At 37.5% G+C, this 25,174-nt stretch overlaps 1 protein-coding gene across 3 annotated transcripts in view; it reads left to right on the forward strand.

Moving 5' to 3' along the window:
- The window catches only part of RECK (reversion inducing cysteine rich protein with kazal motifs), a 91,462-nt gene that overhangs the window by 12,143 nt on the left and 54,145 nt on the right, over positions 1-25,174 (forward strand). Inside the window, exons 2-7 of one of the 3 annotated variants that reach the window (XM_074395041.1) lie at positions 4,620-4,678; positions 10,195-10,228; positions 11,169-11,243; positions 12,443-12,479; positions 16,102-16,187; positions 17,917-17,964. In XM_074395041.1, coding sequence (XP_074251142.1) covers positions 4,665-4,678; positions 10,195-10,228; positions 11,169-11,243; positions 12,443-12,479; positions 16,102-16,187; positions 17,917-17,964 — 294 coding nt within the window. In that variant the 5' untranslated portion in view covers positions 4,620-4,664. Of the gene's footprint in view, positions 1-4,619; positions 4,679-10,194; positions 10,229-11,168; positions 11,244-12,442; positions 12,480-16,101; positions 16,188-17,916; positions 17,965-17,986; positions 19,218-25,174 lie in introns of those variants that run through there. The other 2 variants (XM_039474964.2, XM_074395042.1) reach the window with 2 other exon arrangements.

Consider the following 25,174-nt stretch of genomic DNA (forward strand, 5'->3'; position numbering starts at 1 on the left):
ACAGTTACATGCCTCTGATGATTATCACTAAAGCCAATTTATGAATTCCTCTGGAGCCACAATGCTGCCTGGTAACCTTTTTCCTTTTCTCTTAATTTGACATTTCTTTCTCTAAGTTGACGAAGCAGTGTTCTTTTGAACACAAGTTTGAGAAACATATTTATAGTTGTTTCCTTTCTCTATTTTCCAAAGTGGCTGTTTCAGACCTCTGTAATTTCAACTCAAGCCCCCAATCCTATGCCAGCCCTATTTATTTTCAGATCGAATCACTCTTTCACTGAGAAAAAGATGCTTTCAACTTCTCTCTTAATTTATCAGTGTCCAAAAAAAAAAAAAATTATCAGTGTCCTTAAATTCTTTACTCTTGTCTAGATTGTGTCCTACTACCAGATGGTAACCTGGATGAAGTTAGAGAGCATAATTTTTGTTCACTATTGTATCCCTATTTCTAAACACATGCCTCTTTTAAAAATCCACATGCCCTTCCAGGAGCCACCTCGTTTCTCTACGTTCTGTTTTACTTCCAACTGGATATAATGTAATTCAGTTCTGCCACCCAGAATCAACACCTACTCCACAAGTTGAAGGACATGGTTCCCAACAAGATTGCCCTTACTCCAGACACTAGCTTCAGGTCAGGGGTCCCCAGGCCACCCACACTTTTAACCAACTGGCTATAAATCCAGGGTTCCCTTGACCCCTTCAGGTTCAATAATTTACTAGACCAACAAACAGAATTCTGGGAAGCTCTGTACTTTAAGTTATGGTTTTAATATAAAGGGTACAATTCAGGAAGACCTACCAAATAAAGAGCCTCATAGGGTGAGATCTAGGAGGGATTGCAGAGCGTCTGTGTCCTCTTATGGAATCAGGTGCATCATCTTCCCAGAATATCAATGTGTTCAACAGGAAAGCTCCACTGAGTTTCTATGTCCAGAGTTTTGATTGGGGTTTCATTACATAGGCATGCTTGATTGAATTATTGGTCCTGTGGTTGAGATCCATCTGCAGTCCCCCTTCAACCCCTGGAAGTTGGGAGATCAGGTTGATACCATGCGGCTCAAAGCCCCAGCTTTTTAAACACATGGCTGTTCTTTCTGGTGTTCCCAGCCCCCATCCTGAAACTATCTAGGTCAGGGGTGTCTACTCTTTTGGCTTCCCTGGGCCACATTGGAAGATGAATTGCCTTATGCCACACGTAAAATACACTAATACTAATGGATAGCTGATGAGCTAAAAAAAAAAAAAATCTCAATGTTTTAAGAAAGTTTACTAATTTGTGTTGAACCACATTCAAAGCTGAGCCTTGGCCACATGTGACCCATGGGTCATGGTTTGGGCAAGCTTGATCTAGTTGAGACCATGGGGTCACCTCATTAATATAACAAAGTTACTAGTATTACTCAAGAAATTCCAAGGAGGAGCCAGGGAGAAAGGCCAGTCAAATTATTTATTATACAGTGCTCTACAACTGCTCAAAAGTAGAATCTTCAAAAGAATTGTCTGTATTTTCTTTTCTTGAATTCTCTCTTGAACTCGCTGCAGTCAGGCTTTTGCCTGTACTGTTTCACACTGATGACACTTACTTACGGTCATCGCCAATATCTTTCATGTTGCCAAATACTGTGATCAGTTTATGATCATTACTTGATAGTGGTATCTAACAACAGTTAATGTCTTTTTGAAACATTTTATTTGGCTTTTTGTATACCATTCTTTCTCTTAATTGTCTTCCCATACATTGACCACTCTCCTCTGTCTCTGAAGGATGGAATGCAGTGCTCAGTTCTCAGATCTCGTCCCTCCCAGATGCCATCATGGCTTTAAATATCTACTTAGTGTGACTCCCAAGTTCTCATCTCTAGTTTGGAGTCTTCCTGAGCTCATATATTCAACTTCCTACTCAATATATTCTTTTAGATATCTAATAGGTATCTCAATTATATCTAAAACTGAACTTCTGATCATCTCTTTCTCTCAGATCTCCTTCCTTAGGCTTTCCCATTCAGTTAATGGTATTTCTAGATATTTCTGTCTTCCCACTTTCTTCGACCAGAAACCTTAGGGTCATTGTTGATTCTTTTTCTTCCATATCCCATTTCCAATTCATTAGCATATCCTGTCAGCTTTATGTTAATAATATATCCAGATTCTGACTACTTAATACCATCTCCACTGCTGCCACCCTAAAGACTCTACAGTCCGTTATCAAGACTACTGCAATAGCCTATTCGTGTTTCCTTCCTTGCTCCTATGTATTAAACTTTTAACACAGGAACCACAGTGTTCTTTTTAAAGTATTATTCAGATTATAGCATGCTGTCCAAAAACTGTCAGTGGTTTTTCCATTCTTCTCAAAGTAAAAGCCAAAGTTTTTACGATGGCCTGTATGATCTGGTCCCCTTCTCTGGTCGCATTATGTCCTACTCTCCCCTTCAGTCATTCTTTTCTAGCCACACTCCTTACTATTCTTTGAACACACCAGAAACTTTGCACTTGCTGTTCCCCTCTTTTGGAAAATTCAGTGTGACTTATTCCCTTATTTTAAGGTGTCTGCTTAAGTGACATCTTTTGAGTGAAGCCTTCCTAGCCTGCCGTACAAAATACCCACTCACTCCCACACACGCATTCTCCTTACTCTAACCTGCTTTATTATTGCCATAACATTTACCACCATTTCACATTCATAGTTGCTCTCTCTGTCTCCATGTATATGTGTGTGTGTGTATTTACATATATATGTGTGTATATACATGTATAGTTTATTTAATACCTGCTATTTAATTGCTAAGAGAACAGACTTATGTTTTTTGAATGAATGATCAATACCTAGTACTTAAGCTATTCATAAAAGTTTTTAAAGTTAATAAATATCTTGAAAGAAGTATTCCCTGTTTCTTTCCAGGGATAGTGCTTTCTCATGCATACTTGGTTTTATCCTCTTTGGAGTCCTCTTGAGACTTGTTCTATCAGAATAACATTAGCTCTCTACTGCTCTTTTCTATCTATAAAGAAGATTAAGTATTTTCCACTCTGAAAAGGCGGGGATTGGTGGGGGGGATCTTGTAACCTTGCATCTTTGTCTTGTTACTACTTTCTTTTTACTTCCCATCACAGCCAGACTTATTATGACTCTATTTTTCATGTCTGTACTTCCTCACCTCTGGTTTACTCCTTAATATCATTCACTCCTACCAGTTCCATAGAAAGTACTTAGGCCGGGCGTGGTGGCTCCAGCCTGTAATCCCAGCACTTTGGGAGGCCGAGGCGGGTGGATCACGAGGTCAAGAGATCGAGACCATCCTGGTCAACATGGTGAAACTCCCTCTCTACTAAAAATACAAAAAAAAAATTAGCTGGGCATGGTGACGCATGCCTGTAATCCCAGCTACTCAGGAAGCTGAGGCAGGAGAATTGCCTAAACCCGGGAGGCGGAGGTTGCGGTGAGCCGAGATCGCACCATTGCACTCCAGCCTGGGTAACAAGAGCAAAACTCCGTCTCAAAAAAAAAAAGAAAGTACTGGTGAAGCTCACCAAAGTGGCTAATTAGTAAACCCATTTCCTTTTTTCATTCTTCAATCTAACTTGACTCTTCTGGTGCATGACACTAACTACTCCCTCTCCTGTGATACCACTCTCAAGGTTAACCTATCTTTCTGACTGTTCCATCTCAGGCTCTTTGCTTTCCTTCCATGTCTCAGATGTTGCTCTTCTTTGGAATCTGGTGCTATGTTCTCTTCTCACTAGAAACTCTCCCTAGACAATATCATTGATTTCCATATACCTCCTTTGTGCTGATGAGTTCCGAATTTGGATCTTTAGGCTTGGCTTTACCTGCACTCCAGACTTGAATTTCTCACTTTACTGAATTTCCATCCGGTTATTCTATAGGAAACTCAGATTCACATGTCCAAAACAAAATTCGCTATCTTTTTTTTTTTTTTTTTTTGAGACAGGGTTTCGCTCTTGTTACCCAGGCTGGAGTGCAATGGCACCATCTCGGCTCACCGCAACCTCCGCCTCCTGGGTTCAGGCAATTCTCTTGCCTCAGCCTCCTGAGTAGCTGGAATTACAGGCACATGCCACCATGCCCAGCTAATTTTTTGTATTTTTAGTAGAGACGGGGTTTCACCATGTTGACCAGGATGGTCTCGATCTCTTGACCTCGTGATCCACCCGCCTCAGCCTCCCAAAGTGCTGGGATTACAGGCTTGAGCCACCACGCCCGGCAAAATTCGCTATCTTTTTATCAGTTGACTTTCTATCATTGATTTAACAATATCTCTAGTCCACATGGTAATTGTAAGGATTAGATAAGAAAATGCATACAACAAACTTAGTCAAATTATGGGACATAGAAAGCACACACTAAACAGTAACTCTAATTATTACATGATAGTCTTCCCTAATAGACTGCAAGCTTCTTGAGGACAGGGACTATGTCCTCAAACCAATGCTGTCCTTGACTTGTAATAGGTGCTCAGTAAAGGTTTGTTGAGTTAAAATGAATAATAGTAATAATAATCTATTGAATAAATGGTTTATGTAACCATCTGAATTAGCTTAGTCATCTTGTTTTAACAGTGGAACAACATTCTATGTTTATTTTTTCTCTCTAGGTGCATTGTGTTGTAATCATTCAAAGGATAACCAAATGTGCCGTGATGTATGTGAACAGGTAAGACTGCGTAACAGTTATAGAGGCAGCCAGGCATAGTGGCTCATGCCTATAATCCCAGCACTTTGGGAGGCCAAGGTGGGAGGATTGCTTAAGGCCAAGGATTCAGGACCAGCCTGGGCAATATAGCAAGACCCCAGTCTCTAAAAAATAAAAATAAATAAATAAAATTATAGAGGCTACTAGTTATACAACTATTTATTAAGTATAATTGTTTTTGGAGAAGTCTGTTGGACAGTACCTTAACTAATTGTCCAGGGTTCACATCACCAATAATGGGACAAAGTGGCATGTCTGCTGACATGATACAATGAGAAGGCAAATATTAGCTTATAGAGTTCCTGCCAAAAATGCACAATCTGAAATTATGAAGAAATAATCAGGCAAATCCAGTTTGAGAAATATTTTTGAAAACATCAACATGTACTCTTTAAAAGTGTCAGTGTTATAAAAACAAAGAAGGGCTAAGAAACTGTTATACATTAAAGGAAACTAAAGAAACCTAACAGCTAAATGCAATATGTGATCCTGGATTGGATCCTGGAATGAAAGAAAATTGCATTGGTAAAATTTGATTATAGACTGCATATTAAATAATAGTATTATATCAATACTGTGATCCTGAATTTGGTGATTAGATTGTAGTTAGGTATGACTGTGTCCTTGTTCTTAGGAGATACATGCTAGGATTTAGGAATGAACGAACATAATGTCTATAACAAATTCTAACATAATCCTTCAAAATAATAGTATGTAATAATAATGTGTGTATATAGAGAATTAAAGCAAATGTTGCAAAGTGTTAAGGATGGGTGCATCTTGAAGACCATGTAGGTATTCATTGTACTATTCTTAAAAGTTGTCTGTAGGTTTGATTTTTTTCTGGTTGAAGCTGTTTATGCAAGTTCCCCCTGAAGCACTACCCGTTCATAAAGTCCTACCTTTCTTTCATAGTCTTGGTCATGTACGTCTAGCCTTAGCACTCAAGAAATAATAATCTCAGTCATCTTTTAGAGGGGTTTGCAAGTAATAACGTGAATCTTGTTATGTTTTAAAACTGGGAGAACTACTTAACTGGGGCTATAACTTCTCATAAGTAATAATAATGTGGATGTAGAAAGATTTTGCAAGATATTGTCTGATTATAAGACCTGACACTGATTTAGCTCATCTAAATGGCTACCGGAGAATTCAGTGACATGTCAAATCACTATTGCAGATTAAGTTTGTTTCACATTTACTACCAGAAGAATAGCTTTTTAAAGCAATAATGGCCCCTTGATATTATAATCATAATCAGGAAGCTTTTAAAGTAGCTCTGTTACTTTGGGAAACATGGCTTACCTGACTTCACTTTGTTTCTTTTTCTATTGATGTTCTTTCTATAGGGTGAATGATTTTTAGGAGGTATCTTGTAATGAGGCACCAGTAGCAGGCAAGCTCTAATTTCTTAAAATCTGGAATGTTAGAAATTCTTTAACTTAGCAAATTAATTGAATACTATAGTCACCCTAATGAAGAACCTTCTTCCCCAACGAAGTTCTTAATTGAGAAATAAAGCAGATAGGTCCAAAAATGTTACTTTTATTACTAGTTACACAGGTGTCAAATGTGACTTTTATCTCCAGGCACACACTAAGTGACAGAATTAGACTTACACCCAGAGGAGGAGAGGTAAGGGCTTTCTCCTACCAAACTCAATGGTCAGCTAAATCAGTCATCCTGATCATGGGAGAAGTGTATGACGGGTGTGGAGAGAGACCAGGGCCGTTAAAACTCATAGAGTTCACTTCAAAGAGAAGGAAATACTGTGAGTGAGGAATCATTATTCCTTTAACAGTAGGGAATGCAGACAGGATGGAGTCTTGATGACATTTAGGTTTTTGAACTGAGTAAATAGTAATATTCTTGATGACTCTAGGAGGTTAGGGAAAATATTTGGTTTGAGGAGAAGTGAGTTGTTGAATTTTCAATGAAAACCACTATATGAAGACAGGGATTTGGAATTAAAACTTTTGGAACTGGAATTTAGATAAGTCAGGGCTGGTAGCTTATAATATTCAGCAAAATAAGTGTGATGGTTTACAGTGAAACTGTCAACAGTGTCAGATGCCAAAGAAAAGTCAAGGAGTTTGAGATCTGAGAAAAGGCCCTTAGTTTAAAAAAAAAAAAAAATCAGTTTGTAGAGATTTTAAAAACATCTCCCTGCAGCAGATATTTTTGTTTACTTTGTTTATGATGAATTCCTTGGTGCCTAGAACAGTTAGAACAGTACCTAACACTCAAAACTCTCAATAAATATTTCTAGATTGACTGGAGCAGTAGAGCTAAAAGTCATACTGCAGGCATTAGAATTTTTTTTTTTTTTTTTTTTTTTTTGAGATGGAGTTTTGCTCTTGTTACCCAAGCTGGAGTGCAATGGCGCGATCTCGGCTCACCGCAACCTCCACCTCCTGGGTTCAGGCAATTCTCCTGCCTCAGCCTCCTGAGTAGCTGGGATTACAGGCACGTGCCACCATGCCCAGCTAATTTTTTGTGTTTTTAGTAGAGACGGGGTTTCACCATGTTGACCAGGATGGTCTCGATCTCTCGACCTTGTGATCCACCCGCCTCGGCCTCCCAAAGTGCTGGGATTACAGGCTTGAGCCACCGCGCCTGGCTGGCATTAGAATTTTTTAAATAAAAATATTTACAGTTATGGGCTGGGCATGGTGGCTCATGCCTATAATCCCAGCACTTTGGGAGGCCGAAGTGGGTGGATCATGAGGTCAGGAGTTCAAGACCAGTCTGGCCAAGATGGTGAAACCTTGTCTTTACTAAAAATGCAAAAATTAGCCGGGTGTGGTGGCATGCACCTGTAATCCCAGCTACTTGGGAGGCTGAGGCAGAGAACTGCTAAACCCGAGAGGTGGAGGTTGCAGTGAGCCAAGATCGCACCACTGCATTCCAGCCTGGATGACAGAGCGAGACTCTGTCTCAAAAAAAAGAAAAGAAAAGAAAAATTACAGTTATGTAATTTTTCAGACTTACAAAAATGTATTCAGTTTTTGTATATGTCTTGTCTTCCCAACTATACTATGAATTGCTTGAATATAGGGATCGTGTCTTACTTGCCTGTGTTGTACTGATGTCCCTACTCATGCAAACTGATTAGTTAATGTTTTTGAGTTGATTGGTGAAGAAATGGATACAGTGAAAGGAAAAAGCTGGAAAAGTCAGTAAGTGCAGGAAGTAGAGATTTGTTTCATGATGAAAGGTTTTTGTTTGAAGACAAATGGAAAATGAGTTATGACAGAAAGGAGATAAATATGGGTAAAAAACTTCTCAAACTTCAAGATTGTAAACCCTGTGATCTAATAATTTCTGCCTTGAATGGCATACAAGTTTGGTTATTAAATGTTTTGCTTTGAGATGATTTACATAATCATAGTACACATTCTAGTATGTATTCTGAATAAGCGCTCATCTTTCTAAGTGTGATTACTGGTTGTTTAGCAAAGAAGGTGACTTTATATTCAAGTCTACCTTATTATCTGAAAGTTTACATAGTACGTGCTGGTTTCTTTAAGCTAAATGTATTCCTAATAAGTTTATCGATTTAATTCGTTCTACTTTATAGAATTATAATTTTAGAGACAGAAGGGGCCCAACAGATTATCTAACTTTTTAATTCTGCTTATTAGCTATTCAGGAAACTAGAAACTGGGACCTAAATTTTATTTTACGTTTTCCCCAAGTGCCATGCCCTTTACTATGCCCCTTTACATGCATTATTTCATTTAATTCTTTTTTTTTTTTTTTTTTGGAGACAGAGTTTTGCTCTTGTTACCCAGGCTGGAGTGCAATGGCGCGCAATCTTGGCTCACCGCAACCTCCGCCTCCTGGGTTCAGGCAATTCTCCTGCCTCAGCCTCCTGAGTAGCTGGGATTACAGGCACGCGCCACCATGCCCAGCTAATTTTTTGTATTTTTAGTAGAGATGGGGTTTCACCATATTGACCAGGATGGTCGCGATCTCTTGACCTCGTGATCCACCCGCCTCGGCCTCCCAAAGTGCTGGGATTACAGGCGTGAGCCACTACGCCCGACCCTATTTCATTTAATTCTTATATCCAGCCCTTGAAAAAGGTATTGTCATTATTTGCGTATTATAGTAAAGAAATTGAAATATAGAGGACTTAAATAAGTTACCAAGGCCCCAAGCCAATAACTTGAGGAACAGGGATTCAGACCCAGATGTGTCTGTTTACAAAGTCCTTACCCTTAGCCACCAGGATATAACTATCTCCTATGAAGCCAAGTAGTTTGCCCATTGTTATTCAGAGTATATTATTTCCAACTCTCAATTCCATATTCCTTCCATGTTCTAACCTGTTTCAAGTGCTTGTAGGTTTTTTTGCCTTTTTTGTTTGGTGTCGTGGTTGAGGGGAGATGGAATTGCAGGAAGAGGGGATGAGTGAGAGAGCATAGCCTTCCCTGTGCTTTTTCCTAGTCTGCTACCAGTGTCATAGCCTTCCTTTTGTCTTCCTCTTTCTCTTTTTCATTCTTTCTTATCTTTCATTGTTGTCTTTTTAAATCTATTTTTCTTTTCTTTGACTTTTCCTTTTATCTTTTTATAATGGAAAACTTCAAGTATATACAAAAGTAGAGAGAAAGTATAATAAACCCCCATATTCAGCTTCAACATTATTAAATCACTATCAGTTGTGTTTCATTTAAGTCCCTCTTTTTACTTTGCCGACAATATTGAGGCAAATTTATGTAGAAGCAAAATCTCAATTGTCATATTATTTAATCCATAAATTTTCAGTTTGGAGCTACAAATGATAAGAAGTTGTTTTTTTAAAAAGATAATTATACTACTGTTATTCAGATTTCTCATTTTATAAAGTTTTTTAGTTTGGATTAGGATTCAAGTCATATATATTGCAGTTGATTATATATCTTTTAAATACCTTTTGATCTGTAGGTTTCTCCTTGCAATTTATTTGATGAATTAATTTGGTCATTTACCCTACTGAGTTTCCCACAGTCTGAACTTTGCTGTTCACATCCCCCTGGTGTCATTTAACATATTGCTCTTACCTCTGTGTTTCTTAGTAATTGGCAGTTTTGGAGCAGAGCTATCGATGGCACTTTCTACAATGATGAAAATATTCTGCACCTGTATAGTAGCCACTAGCCACATGTGCCAGGTGAACACTTGAAAGAGACTGAGGAACTTGAATTTTTAATTTTATTTAATTTTACTTGATTTAAGTTTAAATACCCACACATGGCTAACAGCTACCTTAGGACACAGATCCAGAGACTTCGTTTTGTTTAAGTCTTCCCCCAAAAATGTCTCTTTTTGTGAAGTTAATAGTCATTTTAATAATTGTCTAAATGCATTAATTCACTAAGGGTTGCAAAATAGTGATATTCTAGCACTTCACTTCTTAATTGTAGTTGGTTGTTTGGAGGAAAATGGCTAATAAATAAGCTAACTGGAGATAAATCCTTTTTCATTGTCCATAGCATTCATGGATTTTACCGTCTCAACTATTTGCAGGTAATCATGAAGGTCTGTCTGATATGTGTAATGATTTATTATTTACTGAAACACCAAATTGTAATTGTATAATGTCCTGTTTGGAAGTGAGCCATTTAGCTTGGTGAGTGAACCTTTGTCAGCTTGTCAACATCAATTTAAGAAAACAGCTTTGTTTCTGTCTTGTGGCATTTTATGGAGAACTTATGTGCCATAATGCTGTTTACAAATTTGATCTTTACCAGCATCACAGGTATGATGACACAGTCTATTTTTCATTGTTATCAATTGACTAAAAGCAATTTACAGAACAGTTTAGAATAAACCTATCTTTTTTTTCTTCCTTCTCTCTCTCTCTAACCCCCACCCTCTAAACATGTTGGTAACCTGGTTTTCACCACTTTTTTTGGTCAATAGAAAAAGGTCTAGACTTACTGTATTTGGACTTTCTTATTTGCAAAACTAACCAACTTTTTAAGAAATGTTTCATCAGCTTAACTTAGATCTTTCTAAAGATTTTCCACTTACACAAGGAGCCAGGCATGGTGGCTCATGTGTGTGGTACCAGCACTTTGGGAGACTGAGGCAGGTGGATCACTTTGAGCTCAGGAGTTCAAGACCAGCCTGGGCAACATGGTGAAACCCTGTCTCTACAAAAAAAATACAGAAATTAGCCAGACATTGGTGGCTCATGCCCACAGTTCTGGCTACTTAGGAGGCTGAGGCTGGAGAATCATTTGAACCTGGGAAGCAGAGGTTTCAGTGAACCAAGATCACACCAGTGCACCCCAGCCTGGGCCATAGAATGGGACCCTGTCTTAAAATAAATAAATAAAAAGGAAGTTGGAAAATATTCTAGACAACTGATAAATCCACAGGATAGTAAATTTTAACCTCTTCTGATTTCTTATAGAAAAATGCCACAAAACCTTTTTTTTTTTTTTTTTTTTTTGTCAAATAGATTTTCTCCTCAAAAAGTGAATCCCGACTAAAACATCTGTTGCAGCGAGCCCCAGATTATTGCCCAGAGACAATGGTAAGTCTTATGGTAACTTAACCTAGAAGCTGCTGTCTAAATGAAACTATCTAATGAATTACATTTAGAGTTAGCAAATTTTTAAATGTGATTGGAATTTGTGGTCAAAGTAAAATGTTAGGTTTAACTTAAGTACTTAGAAAAAAATTTCATATAAATTGCTAGATAGAATATTGTTTTTCATCTTTTATTATCCTATGATATAGATCTGACAAAAGTCTTAAATATAAATGTGTTCCTGTCTTTAAATTTTATTATAATATTTTATCTGTGGTCAGGCCCAGTGGCTCACACCTATAATCCCAGCACTTTGGAAGGCTGAGGTGGGTGGATTACCTGAGGTCAGGAGTTCGAAACTAGCCTGGCCAACTGGTGAAACCCCATCTCTACTAAAAATACAAAAATTAGCCAAGTGTGGTGACACATGCCTGTAGTCTCAGCTACTGGGAAGGCTGAGGTGGGAGAATTGCTTGAACCTGGGAGGCAGAGGTTGCAGTGAGCCTAGATCACACCACTGCACTCCAGCCTGGGCAGCAGAGTGAGACTCCGTCTCAAATTTATCTGGAATTTAGAATTTTCTTTGCTATTATATTTTGACTAATTTTATGAAATCCATAGTTACTAAATCTATTTATTTTGATTTTAGAAAGTTGAATTTGGAATAAAGGAAAACATGTGACTTATCATCTTTCAATTTTCTGACATTCTATAGATATATCGCTTACCTATCTGAATCAGGTAACTTAAAATGCCTCTAGTACTTGAGCTATCCTCAGTGTTTGGGATGCTCATGTGTCAGACCAAGAAAGTGTGAGCTTGTTTTCAAGAAGAGCCTCTTTAGTTATGGTGGCTTGTATTAGGTGAAGAGGAAAATAAGTTGATGGTTAAATAGTTCTGACTGACACATTCCCTTTAATCTTCAGTTTTGTCTATATGCTTGGAAACAGTGATTCCAGTTAAGTATCCTGAGTGACTAGACTCATACCTAGTGCTCTTAGATGGGAAAAGAGCAAGGAATATTTCTGTATCTCAGCCTTTTTCCCCCCTGAATAGCTGATTGATGTGCATATAGTTCTAGAACATTGACTGCATAATCATAGCCATAATGAAATTAGCTTTATGTAATTTCTGTATAAATTCATTGTCATATTTAGGAACTGGTTAGCTACATAAAAGCCATTTGTTGGTTACATTTTTAGGTTGAAATTTGGAGTTGTATGAATTCATCTTTGCCAGGTAAGCAATAGAAGTGTAACATTTTATGCTTTAATTTAAAAAACTTACTGTGTGAATGTAAAATTGGTGTCATTGTCCTGGAACCTAATTTGTACTCTGGAGTTTCTATCCTCTTCTTCCCTTCAACACCTACATTTCTTTTTTCTAAGACAGAGTCTTACCATGTTGCCCAGGCTGGTCTTGAACTCCTGGCCTCAAGTGATCACCCTGCCTTGGCCTCCCAAAGTGCTGAGATTACAGGCATGACTCACCATGCCCAGCCCAAATTTTCAAATATATAATTTATTCTCATTTGCTTAGTTCTCAACTTTGTTCTCTTGTCTTCACTTATGCCATTCTACTGAAATTAGTCTTTGAAAGATTACCAGGATCTCTCAGTTCCTAGATATGGCTCTTTCTCAGTACTACTCTCTTTGACTTTCTTGAAACACTTGATATTGTTGATTAATACCTCCTTATGACTCCACCTTGGCCTCAGAACCTTATTCTCCCTTTTTTTTGCAGATAGAGCCATAAGGACTATGGTTATTTCTGTGTGTGGTCTTCTTCCCTTCTGTCTTCACACTCACCTTGGTAATCTCATTCCTTCCCAGAACTGTTAACTTAGCAGCTCTGAGAAGGTAACTCTCAAATCTAAATCATTGTTTGTGACTTTTAGACATCTTTGTAGACATCTCTACCTGGATCTCTGCATTCAGGTGCCATCTGAAACACAGATCCAAAACCAAATTTATAATTTCACCTTTTGTGAATGATACTAGATTGGAAACCCTCAAGTTACATTTTATTCCTTGTTCTTTCTAGTTCCCTTGACTCTCCCCTTGCAAAATTACACCTGTCCTCTCTACTTCTAGTTCAAGTCTTTATTATTACACTGTTGGGATAGAATATCATAATAACCTTATAACTGATGTTTCAATATATTATATCTTTCTTTTCTATCCTCTTCAAAAAATAATCCTTCAGAAGATACTCACTTCCATCATAAAAAAGCCCAAACTCTCTAGCCTGGCATTCATGATCTCCCAGGATTGCAGCCCATTTTCCAGTCCTGTTTAGAGCCAATTTCTTGAAAAAAACGAGGATGTTTTATGGATCTCTGAATTCTGGAGGCTATCACACTGTTAAAGTTTGTATTTCAAACAGATTGCCTTCTTGAAATTGCCCCCCTCTTTGCCTGTCTCCTAGTTATCCCTGTACCTAGTATCCTTAGTATCCTGGAATTTTCTATACACACATACACACACACACGTACACATACACTGTTTCTAACAAACTATAATCTCCATAATAGGATAAATCATATTTTTTATTTATTCCATAATTTCATAGCCCATATAACACCTAATAGAGTGCCTTCTGCATAGTAGGAGCTCCATAAATATAAATACTTGTTGAATAATTTAATATTTTCTAAGAGGCACTGAATACCTGGAAACAGCAGTATACTTCATTATGATATAACAAGTCACAGAGTTTATGACCTATGTTGATTCCATATAAAATTCTTTCCAAAATGTGAGGAACCTGAATAGCAAGCAGCAAAGATTTACAAGAAACTATACTAGTCAATGAGGCTAAATGGGAATTTGTTGCCCTTTGTACCCTTAAAACACATAGAGATAAGCATATGATATGCACTATTTTTAGTCAGTTTTCATAATTGGGATAGTTTATTATATTTTGAGAGCTTTGTCTATCTATGAACCATTTATTTGCCTTGTTTTACTTTTTAGCAGAATGCTTCTATTTGTTATATGAAGTCCTAGTTTCATTTGGAGAACTACATTACTTATTGTCTTGAATCCCTGATTTTTTTTTCAAATGTAAATAATAATCTAATTTACTTCAGATGTAGATTCTCAAATTTATGTATTACATAGAAGCAGCATAAGGCAATTTTAAAGGAGATGAGGAATTTGTGGCATTCCTACAATCATAAGGCTTTACTCTTTTCATAATTATTTCTTGTATCTCTTACTTTTTTTTTTTTTTTTTTTTTTTTTTGAGACAGAGTTTTGCTCTTGTTGCCCAGGCTGGAGTGCAATGGCACAATCTCAGCTCACTGCAACCTCTGCCTCTTGGGTTCAAGCAGTTCTCCTGCCTCAGCCTCCCAAGTAGCTGGGAATATAGGCATGCGCCACCATGCCTGGCTAATTTTGTAATTTTAGTAGAGACGAGGTTTCACCATGTTGATCAGGCTGGTCTTAAACTCCTGACCTCAGATGATCCACCCACCTTTGCCTTCCAAAGTGCTGGGGTTACAGACATGAGCCACCGCGCCTGACCTTTTTAAGACAGAGTCTTGCTCTGTTGCCCAGGCTGGAGTGCAGTGGCACGATCTTGGCTCACCACAGCCTCCCAGGTTCAAGTGATTCTCCTGCCTCAGCCTTCTACATAGCTGGGACTACAGGCACACACCACCACTCCCAGCTAATTTTTGTATTTTTAGTAGAGACAGGGTTTTACCACATTGGCCAGGCTGGTCTCAAACTCCTGACTTCAGGTGATCTGCCCACCTTGGCTTCGCAAAGTACTGGGACTACAGGTGGGAGCCACTGAGCCTGACCGTATCTCCTACTTTTAGGAATCATTCATTGACATTTATGATTGCAAAAGGGTTTTAAAAACAAATGAGAAGGCCGGGTGCGGTCACTTACACCTGTAATTCCAGCATTTTGTAATTCTGCTCAAAAGGTGAGCAGATCTCCTGAGCTCAGAAGTTCAAGTCCAGCGTGGTCAACATGGTGAAACCCCATCTCTACTAAAAATACAAAATTAGCCGGGCATGGTGATGCACGCCTGTAGTCCCAGCTACTCAGGAGGCTGAGGCAGGAGAATCATTTGAACCTGGGAGGTGGAGGTTGCAGTGAGCCAAGATCATGCCATTGCATTCCAGCCTGGGCAACAGAGCAAGACTCCGTCTCAAAAAAAAAAAAAAAGGAAAATTGGAACATCTTCATAATTTTATCATCTTCTAGTTTCACAATAATTTGGTTGGAAGAGTCACTGCTGAAAACAAATTGAACCAAAATAATACATAGTCATTTTGCCCCATGATTAAACACGCCCATCAAAGCCAAATATACCTGGCTCACAAAAATTGCTCCTATTTACTAAGTATCAGCTTTTAAACAGGATTATGAATTTTATGCTCCTCTAGGTATTTACTGTTTTACAATAAATACAATATAGTAATTTACAATTAACACAATATAGTAATACTTGTGACCTTTCTTGTTTGTTTGCTTAACTTAAATTAAAATATTTGCCTCTAATTAACAGTCTAATAGTAAGGAAGTCCTCTCCTTCCCTTGTATATCCTCTGATAAAGATGTTACCTACCCAAGAGTGACAGTGACTTAAAGAGCATTTAGGGTGAGAAGGAAAAGAGAAAAAAACAAAGAACCTGATAATTATGTGGTGAGGGACTTTTAAGGAGACCGATAGCATTGGAAGTAAGAGTAAAGGGAGGTCCTTAATAATTGTGAGGCCCTGCCCTCTGAGCCAGTTTTCTTATGGACACCTGCTTTGACTTTTAATAGTAGCCATGAAACATTTGGCATGCTGTTTGTTTCTATTGCTACTTATGACCAAAACATTTAAACATTTTGTTTTTAAGGTGTGTTTAAGAAGTCTGATGGCTGGGTTGGCTTAGGCTGCTGTGAGCTGGCTATTGCCTTGGAGTGTCGACAGGCATGCAAGCAGGTAACACTGGGCAGTCAGGCTCTCAAGCATCATGGAGTGCAGTTTGGTTTTAGCTGTGCATTGTCTTGGGCCTTGACCACCTCATAGCTTCCAGAGGTAACCCACAAAAACTGCAAATTTGGCATTTCTTATATAGACTGTGTCCTTTTAGACTTGCTGTTTTTTAAACTGGTTATTCCAATTAGCAAAAAATAATAATAATTTAAAAATAATAAAGATGAAAATAGACTTGCTGGTTTTTTAATTTATGGCTGCTGCATATGGCCTCAGCCTTCTTTTATTCTTTCTTATCTTTCCTTGTCTCTGCCATGCAAAGAAAGAATATTATAGGAATTTAGGCTTTCGATACTTTGCCTGCGATCATGCTGAGTCAATGCTGAGTGACTCCAAATGGCTGGGTAAATTTAGGATATGCTTGAATGAGAACATTTGACATAGTTGGCTTATTTTTTCATCTTCTTTTCTTTGTTTCATCATGGCTTTACCCTGAGTGTGTTCTGATATCCCTTCTCTGCTCCTAAGAGGAATGTGATTCCCACAATGAATTATTACTTCTCTTTGATTTGATACAGCTCTGCTTCAGTTCGGCTTAGGCACCTGAGTTTGTCCTCACTTTGCCTATTTTAGTAGTGGTTTCTCAGAGAGGAAAAACTAGCCTCCTGGTTCCTCTACTTCAAGTGGCAGAAATAGACTTAACTGGGAAACTAGAAATGGGCTTACCTCTGGAGAAGAGTATATGAGATATGGTATCGCCTTCACTTTCACAGAGATGACTGTCATATAGCCTCAGCAACAGTCTGGGTAGCACAGGACCTAGCTGTCTGCTGCTGTCCTCCAGGAATTGAGGTGAACCTGAATTGCAGAGGATTTGAAATATAATGGGTTTAGTGAGTCTTAGAGCAGTTGTTGGCCCATTCTGCTTCTTGCTCTCCCTGTCCTCATCAGCTGGCCTATTCTAAATTGCACGGGCCTAGGTGATGGAGCAGGAAGAATGGAGCAAGGAACCAGAGCCCACAGCTCTGGAATGGAGACTGATTCATGTGGAAAAAGAACCACCCCTCAACGATTTTTGTTTTTGCTTTTGTGAAGAAAGTATGTAGTTAAATATGGTAAATAACTTGCTGCTTCTCTAAGCACTAGTTTCCTCATCTGTAGAGGGGTTAGTATCTTCTTTATAAACTTAAGAGACTTACACAAAAATAACTTCTTAAATGCCTGGCATAGTACCCCTTCCCTTTTTAGTTGCCCCATCTATTAAATACTCAACGAGTTCCGTATGAAAGCTTAGAATGTGAAGAGTTAAAGAAAAAGCAAAATGTAAGTGCCCTGGCAGAGCTTCACAAGAAAATTTGCTGTGGCAGAGCTTCACAAGAAAATTTGCTACAGAGTGGAATTCAGCTTAAAAAAAAAAAGTCCTCTGATTTATAATTTCCTTCAAAGACATCTAGTTTCTGAAATAACAAAAGGACTGTGTTATTATGTGAGATTAAAGCCATAAAAGTTAGAACAAAGCTCTAAAATATTGAGTAGCCTTAGGGATGATGTTTGTTTTAAAGAAATTGCATGAAATTTGTTTGTTGTATTTTAGGGTCTTTAAAATATTTGAGCATAAGGTTTTCCTTGATTAAATAAAGAATACCAGTAATTAACATATACTAATTTGTGTTACTTTTGCCATGTGCCAAATAGCATGTATAGTAAATTAATGGAGAAATTTGTTGGTTTTTAGGCATCTTCAAAGAATGATATTTCCAAAGTTTGCAGAAAAGAATATGAGGTATGCATTTTATCGAACAAATGTGGATAGCCTATTCAGATGTTATCAGAATTAACAAAATTACTTAAATTTTTAAAATGAATTCATTTTTATGCAACTTCCCTTTTGCCTTACAAAAAATTTAGCCTTGACAAAAATGTCATTTATTATGTTTGGAAATGTTGTTCTTTTAATTTATTTTTATTTAAATGAGGTGTTTATTTTAAAGAAATGCCTAAATCTCACATACAAAGGATTTAACCTGTAATTTTATAACAAAGCAACTAGTTGTACCCAAGGTTGTGAAATAGTTATTCTCAGGTTTTGTGTTCTCTTTTGTCCCATCTCCTATCTCTTCACCCATCCAGGTGGTATTCATTTTTATAAACCGCCTCTAATTATAAAGAAAAGTAATAAAATAAAGAAAAATCACAGGGCTAGTGTGAAGAGCTCAGAATTTCCTAGAATCTTGCATTGGGGGAAAAAATACTAAGTAGCAAAAGCTATATTAAATCTGAAGGACTCTCATCTCAATGGTGGGATTTCAAACACTGGTATCTAGATGGGGTTGATATGAAGGCAGGAGCATAGCAGAAGTATTTTACACCATACAAATATGTGCAGAAGATTGTCCCTGATTGAAAAAACCTCGTTGGGGCTACTTTGTTCATTTTTCTAGAACTCTGTTCTTAAGTGTGACAATATTACTGTTTTTCATAGTGTAAGGCCATGTAATTAAGGATACTTAAGTGTGTATCACATATCTCATGGACCATTTTTATATATAAATGTTGGGATTCCTATTGCTGTGTTTTCTTGGAAAAGATAGAATAACTCTCTTAACTACTTCTAGGTTATAGTTCTCTTCTTTTTTTCTTTTCTGAAAACCTGTATCTCTTAACATTTTTAAACTAGACAGTCTTATTTACCTTTTGTTCCTTTGTACTGTTTGCTAAGTTATATCTGTTCCTCTGAAGATAGATTTCCAAATTAACTATAGCTCTCCTCTGTTCTTATTGAAAGGAGTCTTGCTACAAGGAAGTAAAATATCTTTTTTTCTTATCTCTCTATCTTTGAAATAACCAGTTTTAGTTTCTCTTGAACAAAGTGGCTAACTGTGATAATTCCTTCTTTTCTCCTACATGGTGTCTGACACTGTCCATCTTCTATAGCCTGTCTTCCATTATTTTAGTGTGCTTCCTTCTCTTGTCTGGATTTCTGCATTGCCCTAGGAAGTCTGCCAGTATGTGTTGATGAAGGACGAGACAGGAAAGGTAAGAGAGACAAACACTGTCTTACGATAGAAATACTAAGAATAGTTTACTTTTCCCAGTCGGTCTTATCTAATTTGACCTAGAATTAAGCAACCATTTTCCAAAAATCTGTGTGCAAAAAGGGTTCTTTTGTTTTTATGTTAAAATTTAATCCCACAAATTCTTCAGTATAAGACTCAATTTAATTTCTTACATGTTATTTAGAAACAAAAAGAGCGATGAGTACTTTAATGCAGGAAGCGTTCTGCATCATAAACCTCATGTAACAGTCACTGTCATGATTGTTGAAGTCTAGTCTAGACATAAAAGCTATTTGTTATAAAGTGAATTGGGTAAATTTGGTGTAATATAGCCCTATTTTAACTGGACTGGTTATTTACCAACATCAGAATAATTTATAAACCAGGCTTTTAGCATCTTTTCCTTAACACTGGAATGGTCCCTGGGATGAACTTGTAGATGTACAAGCCGTTTCTTTAGGCTTGCAATTTTAAGGCTAGCATTCATCCAGAGAGTAGTTTTATGTATAGTCTGATTTGAGTATCAGAGAATGAGTAATTACATTTGGAGGAGCTAATGTTTATCTTTTTTGGTAAGCTACTTAGACTTCCTTTTTAGGGGATTTGCTAAGAAATTTACTTAAATAAAGTTTTAAAATGTTAATGCCATTTAAGGTTTTATTTTGTTCTAGCCAACCTAAGATAAACCAGTTTAAGGTAAAGCATTGTTACATCTGAGTTTATAGTCTGTTTTTTTCTTATGCAAATTAAAAAGTACCTGTTGAATACTGAGAGTTTAATATATTAGAAAGAACATTAACTGGAAGCAGACTTAGTTTAGAATTCTGATTAAGCAACTTTTTTAGCATAACTCCAAATAGTAAAGAATTATATCTAATTGAGTCAAGCTAGATAAAATATATATTGTACATATAATGGCTCAGGGAAATCAGAAAGCAGAGCAAGAATGTGGAGAGTTATCAGGAAAAACTTTGCAAATGAGAGAGGCCTGAAAGGTTTGGTATAATTTGGGTAATAAGACTGTGGATCAAAGGTATGTTATTAAAAAATGCACATGACTTATGCAGGAAGAGAAGAGAAGACAGACCTATTTTGGGCTGCTGATGTGTGCTTGAATAGGTAAAGTGGGACCAAATCCTGAAAAGATGGCATTTTGAGGCTCAACACATTATTAATTAGAGGGCAATTATGAAGGTTCTGTAAAAGGAGACCAGTATAACAAATAACACAGCCAATATTTTAGAAAATTTAAGCTCATAATCTTGTGCAGGCTAAGTTTTAGATCCCACAAACCTCTCTAGCTTAGCCAAAAAGAGATAATAAATCCCAGACTAGGATGATAGTAATAGAGTCAAATATTCAAGAGTAAATCAGAGATTCAAAGGCAGAATCCATCAACATGATTTGTTGTGATAGATTGAATATAGATTATATTCAAGGAGGTAGTCTAATCTTTTAAGCCTAGTTTCCTGGCATTCATTTAAAGGTACTATTTAAAACGTCTCTTTCTGGCAATATGGCAGACTTGGTACCTGGACCAGTCCTCCAGGTGAAAATAACTTAAAATGCTGGATTAATTTGCTGGAGAGAAAATATGGAAGGCTTAAGCCAAAAACTAAATGAAGGCAGGAATTCAGAGAAGAGCGAGCAGTAATGAAAATATTAGCTTTGAGGGCTTTTGCTAAATCAATTTTTATGGCTTTGTAGCTTTATGAGGCTCAGAAGTCAGGAGACAAATCCTGGGTTCTAATTGAAGGTGGAAAATCTGGTTGATACCCCTTTCCTTTCCCACCAATAAATTTGGGATTCCAAAGGGACTATACACTTAGTATTAAGGTGACCAGGAAATATGCTCATCTCCCTTTCCAGGGGGGTCTGCAAGGAAAATTGCTTCTCTCAAACATTAATCTTGTCTCCATTGGAATTCATAACTCTAAGCTGGCCTTCACCTGAGTTTGAAGCCCAAATTCATATCAAATGAGTGTTTATAAAACCTCAAGCTGAGAACTTATTTCAAGTGGTTCTGAAATGGTAGTGGCCCTCATATACCTCAAGCTGAGAACTTATTTCAAGTGGTTCTGAAATGGTAGTGGCCCTCAGATACTTGAGAAAAGGTAACACAGATCCTGTCTGGAGGAACTGATCTTTATTCCAGACCTCTTGAAATTTCCACAGATAAAGTTCTAAGGAAAATAAGCAGTTTACAATAAAAAAGTCACATAATTCACCAGAAAACAAGATTCATCAAATAAAAGCCAACAGGAATGATGGTGAACAGAATCAGACCTAAAGATACTTCAGATATAGAAATTATCACATGCAGACTAAAATGTTTAATATGTCTAAGAAATAAAATAGGCTTAAAACTATGAAGAGCAGGTCAGGTGCAGTGGCTCACACCTGTAATCCCAGCATTTTGGGAGGCTGAGGTGAGTGGATCAACTGACATCAGGAGTTCAAGACCAGCCCGGCTAACATGATGAAACCCCATCTCTACGAAAAATGCAAAAAATTTTATTTTTGTATTTTAATACAAAAATTAAAATGGGCCGGGCATGGTGGCTCAAGCCTGTAATCCCAGCACTTTGGGAGGCCGAGGCGGGTAGATCATGAGGTCGAGAGATCGCGACCATCCTGGTCAGCATGGCGAAACCCCGTCTCTACTAAATAGACAAAAAATTAGCTGGGCATGGTGGCGCGTGCCTGTAATCCCAGCTACTCAGGAGGCTGAGGCAGGAGAATTGCTTGAACCCAGGAGGTGGAGGTTGTGGTGAGCCAAGATTGCACCATTGCACTCCAGCCTGGGTAACAAGAGCTAAACTCCGTCTCAAAAAAAAAAAAAAAAAAATTTAAATGGTGGTGGTGCACACTTGTAATCCCAGCCACTCAGGAGGCTGAAGCAGGAGAATCACTTGAAATCGGGAGGCAGAGGTTGCAGTGAGCCAAGATCATGCCATTTGCACTCCAGCCTGGGCAATAAGAATGAAACTCTGTCTCAAAAAAAAAAAAGAAAGAAAGAAGAACAAGCATTCTTGAAAAAGAATCAAAGAGAATTTCCAGAACAGTATAATTGAAATACAAACACAATGGTGTTATAGTAGATTAGGTACAGCAAATAAAGTTAGTAAATTAGAAGATAGAGCTAAAGAAATTATATGGAGAAGAAACACAGAGTGGCATGAGGCTGAAAATAGTTTAGGAGACAGGAAGGATAGAGTAAGAAAATCCTAATTGGAGTACTAGAAGAAAAAGAAATAGTATGGGCAACAGAAGTGTTTAAAGAAGGCCTACAAATACCCAGCAGGATTAAAAGAAAAAAAAATCCACATATTATAGACAAACATCATGGCCAAAGATCTTAAAAGTAGTCAGGAAAAAAGGCATTGCCGTCAAAGAAGACCAACAACTGATTTCCCAGTAGTAATAGAGGAAGCTAGAAGACAGCCGAGTCATGCCTAAATGGTTCCGACAGAAAGTAACTATTAACCTAGAGTCCTATATCCAGCAAAAATATGTTTCAAGAAAGAGGCAAAATTAGCTATTTCTAGACAGCCGAAACAGAATTACCATTAGTGGACCCTTTCTAGCAGTTCTCTCAAAAAGATTCTGAAAGATCTACTTCAGACAGAAAATTATTTGAGATGCAAGAGAATGTGAAAATAAAAAGTGGGTAAATTCACATACAGATGTTAAAACAATAATAATATATTACTGGATTTTTTAAAAAGAATTAAAATACAGCAGCAATAGCATATATGTTTGGAAAGGAGTTGAAGAAATTGAAGCATATGGTGTGTTAGGTCCTTTTAATGTAAAGACCTATATCCAGCGGTGGTTAGGAATCCAGACTAAAGATGAGGAGAATCATCATGCCCACAGTCAACCTTTAAGTAACCCTTGAACCTTGGAGTGAGTGAAAGCTCCGTAGAGAAAAAGTGTAAAAAGCATAGAGAGCTGGGTTTTGAAAGAGAATAGAATCTTTGAGAATCTAACAGAATCTAAAATAATCTATTATTTTGAAAAAAAAAATAGCTGAGTTTCTTTAGGGAGCTAGAAAAGAAGGAGACAGATACCAATCTGAAATTGATCAAAATGGAATGAGATATTCCAAAAACAGCTTCCTCTCACTAGCGATGTTCAAGTAAAGACTTACTGGATCTATCATGTGAAGGGACATAAGATTTGATGCAACCGACAGGAGATTTGATGATCTCCCTTCCAATTCTGTAGTTCTCTTATTCTGATGAATACCTAAGAAATAATATATCCTTAAGTACTTAAGAGTACTTCTTTTGAGGATCACACTTGTTTGATGGGGGTTTACCAAACCCTGGCCTGTAGGAGCTACCCAAATCAAGCATTAGCTTGGTAAGTCCTTTATGAGCTTGTTCAAGTATCATGGGCATACTCAGTTCTAGCCTCTCTGCATTTTCACAGGCTTTGTCCTTTGGTCCACCTTAAAATATTGGTTAAGCCACATGGGTTCATGAATGTGTGAAGCTAGAACCAGAGATAATATTCAAAATATTCAGCCGCTGCAGTAACATAGGCACCAATAGTCAGAACAGATACTGACTGTAAACCATAGGTAAAGCCATACTTGTGTACATTGGCTGATTAGAACTAAAGTAAAAATGAATTCATGTTTAAAGTAAAATGAATTCATACAGTGTAGATTCGTTTTTGCATAGTCTTTGTTCACAGGTTGGCTGTGAACATTTTCTTCTAGCCATCAAAATCATGATTTAAAAATCTTTTGGTTGTTAACGATAATTTTTTTCCTTGAATGTCAGAATAAGCTTCATTAAGATAATATGAGGCTGATGAATTCCCAGAGACTGGCAATGGCTATAAAATGATGAGATAAATTTTAGCTTGAGGTTTGTAAATCCATTTCATACCTTTCTTTTTTGGAGATGGAGTTTCGCTCTTGTTGCCCAGGCTGGAGTGCAATGGCATTATCTCGGCTCATTGCAACCTCCACCTCCCGGGTTCAAGTGATTCTCCTGCCTCAGCCTCCCAAGTAGCTGGGATTACAGGCATGAGCCACCGTGCCTCGCTAATTTTGTATTTTTAGTAGAGACAGGGTTTCTCCATGTTGGCTGGGCTGGCCTCGAACTCCCAACCTCAGGTGATCCACCTGCCTCAGCCTCCCAAAGTGGCTGGGATTACAGGCATGAACCATCTCTCCCAGCCATTTTTATACCTTTAATGGCAGACCTCACCTGCCATTCTGTTAACGTAATGACAATAAACATAAATCCTTTTCCATTTGTTGTGTGAGCCACTGAGGTACAATGCTACAAATTTGCCATCGTACTTTTTATGTTTTTTACTTGTTTCTTCCCTTCTTCACAGATTCTTCTCCAGGCTTTTTTTTATATTTTCAGACATGTCATTTTCATGTCTCTCCTTTCTTTGCTAGCTTTCTTCAATATACTTTTTTGATATTGTTAAGGAAGGTAAGAAACTGTGAAGGAAAGTCAGTAGGAGGTATTTCTGTGAGAACTTTTTTTTTTAGTCTTAAGGCAGTTGTTTTAAACTAAACAGTTGCCAGTACAACTAAAATATTGTTCCGCCCTGAAGTGCTCGTTCTATGTGAATGCTAAAATTGAGACTGAGGATATTAAGAAGGCTCTAGAATCACAAAAACAAAGATAGCCTTATGAGTTTCAAGCACTGTTCTGTCAGCCCCACCTGCCAGTACACAGCTAAGTGTATAGTTGGGTGCAGATATATGTTAAATTTTATTTTGGGGATGTTCACATCGTTCACAATTCAAAATGGTATACAATGAATTATCTTTCCTACAGCCATCCAGTTCCTAAAGTTACTAGAGATATAAATGTAAATTTATATGTATGTATAGTCCTCCTCTACCCCACTTTACCACAAATGATAGCTTACTATACACTTGGTTCTGTCCCGGGATGGCAG

The sequence above is a fragment of the Saimiri boliviensis genome, chromosome 2 (genome assembly GCF_048565385.1).
Source record: "Saimiri boliviensis isolate mSaiBol1 chromosome 2, mSaiBol1.pri, whole genome shotgun sequence".
Classification (NCBI taxonomy): Eukaryota; Metazoa; Chordata; class Mammalia; order Primates; family Cebidae; genus Saimiri; species Saimiri boliviensis.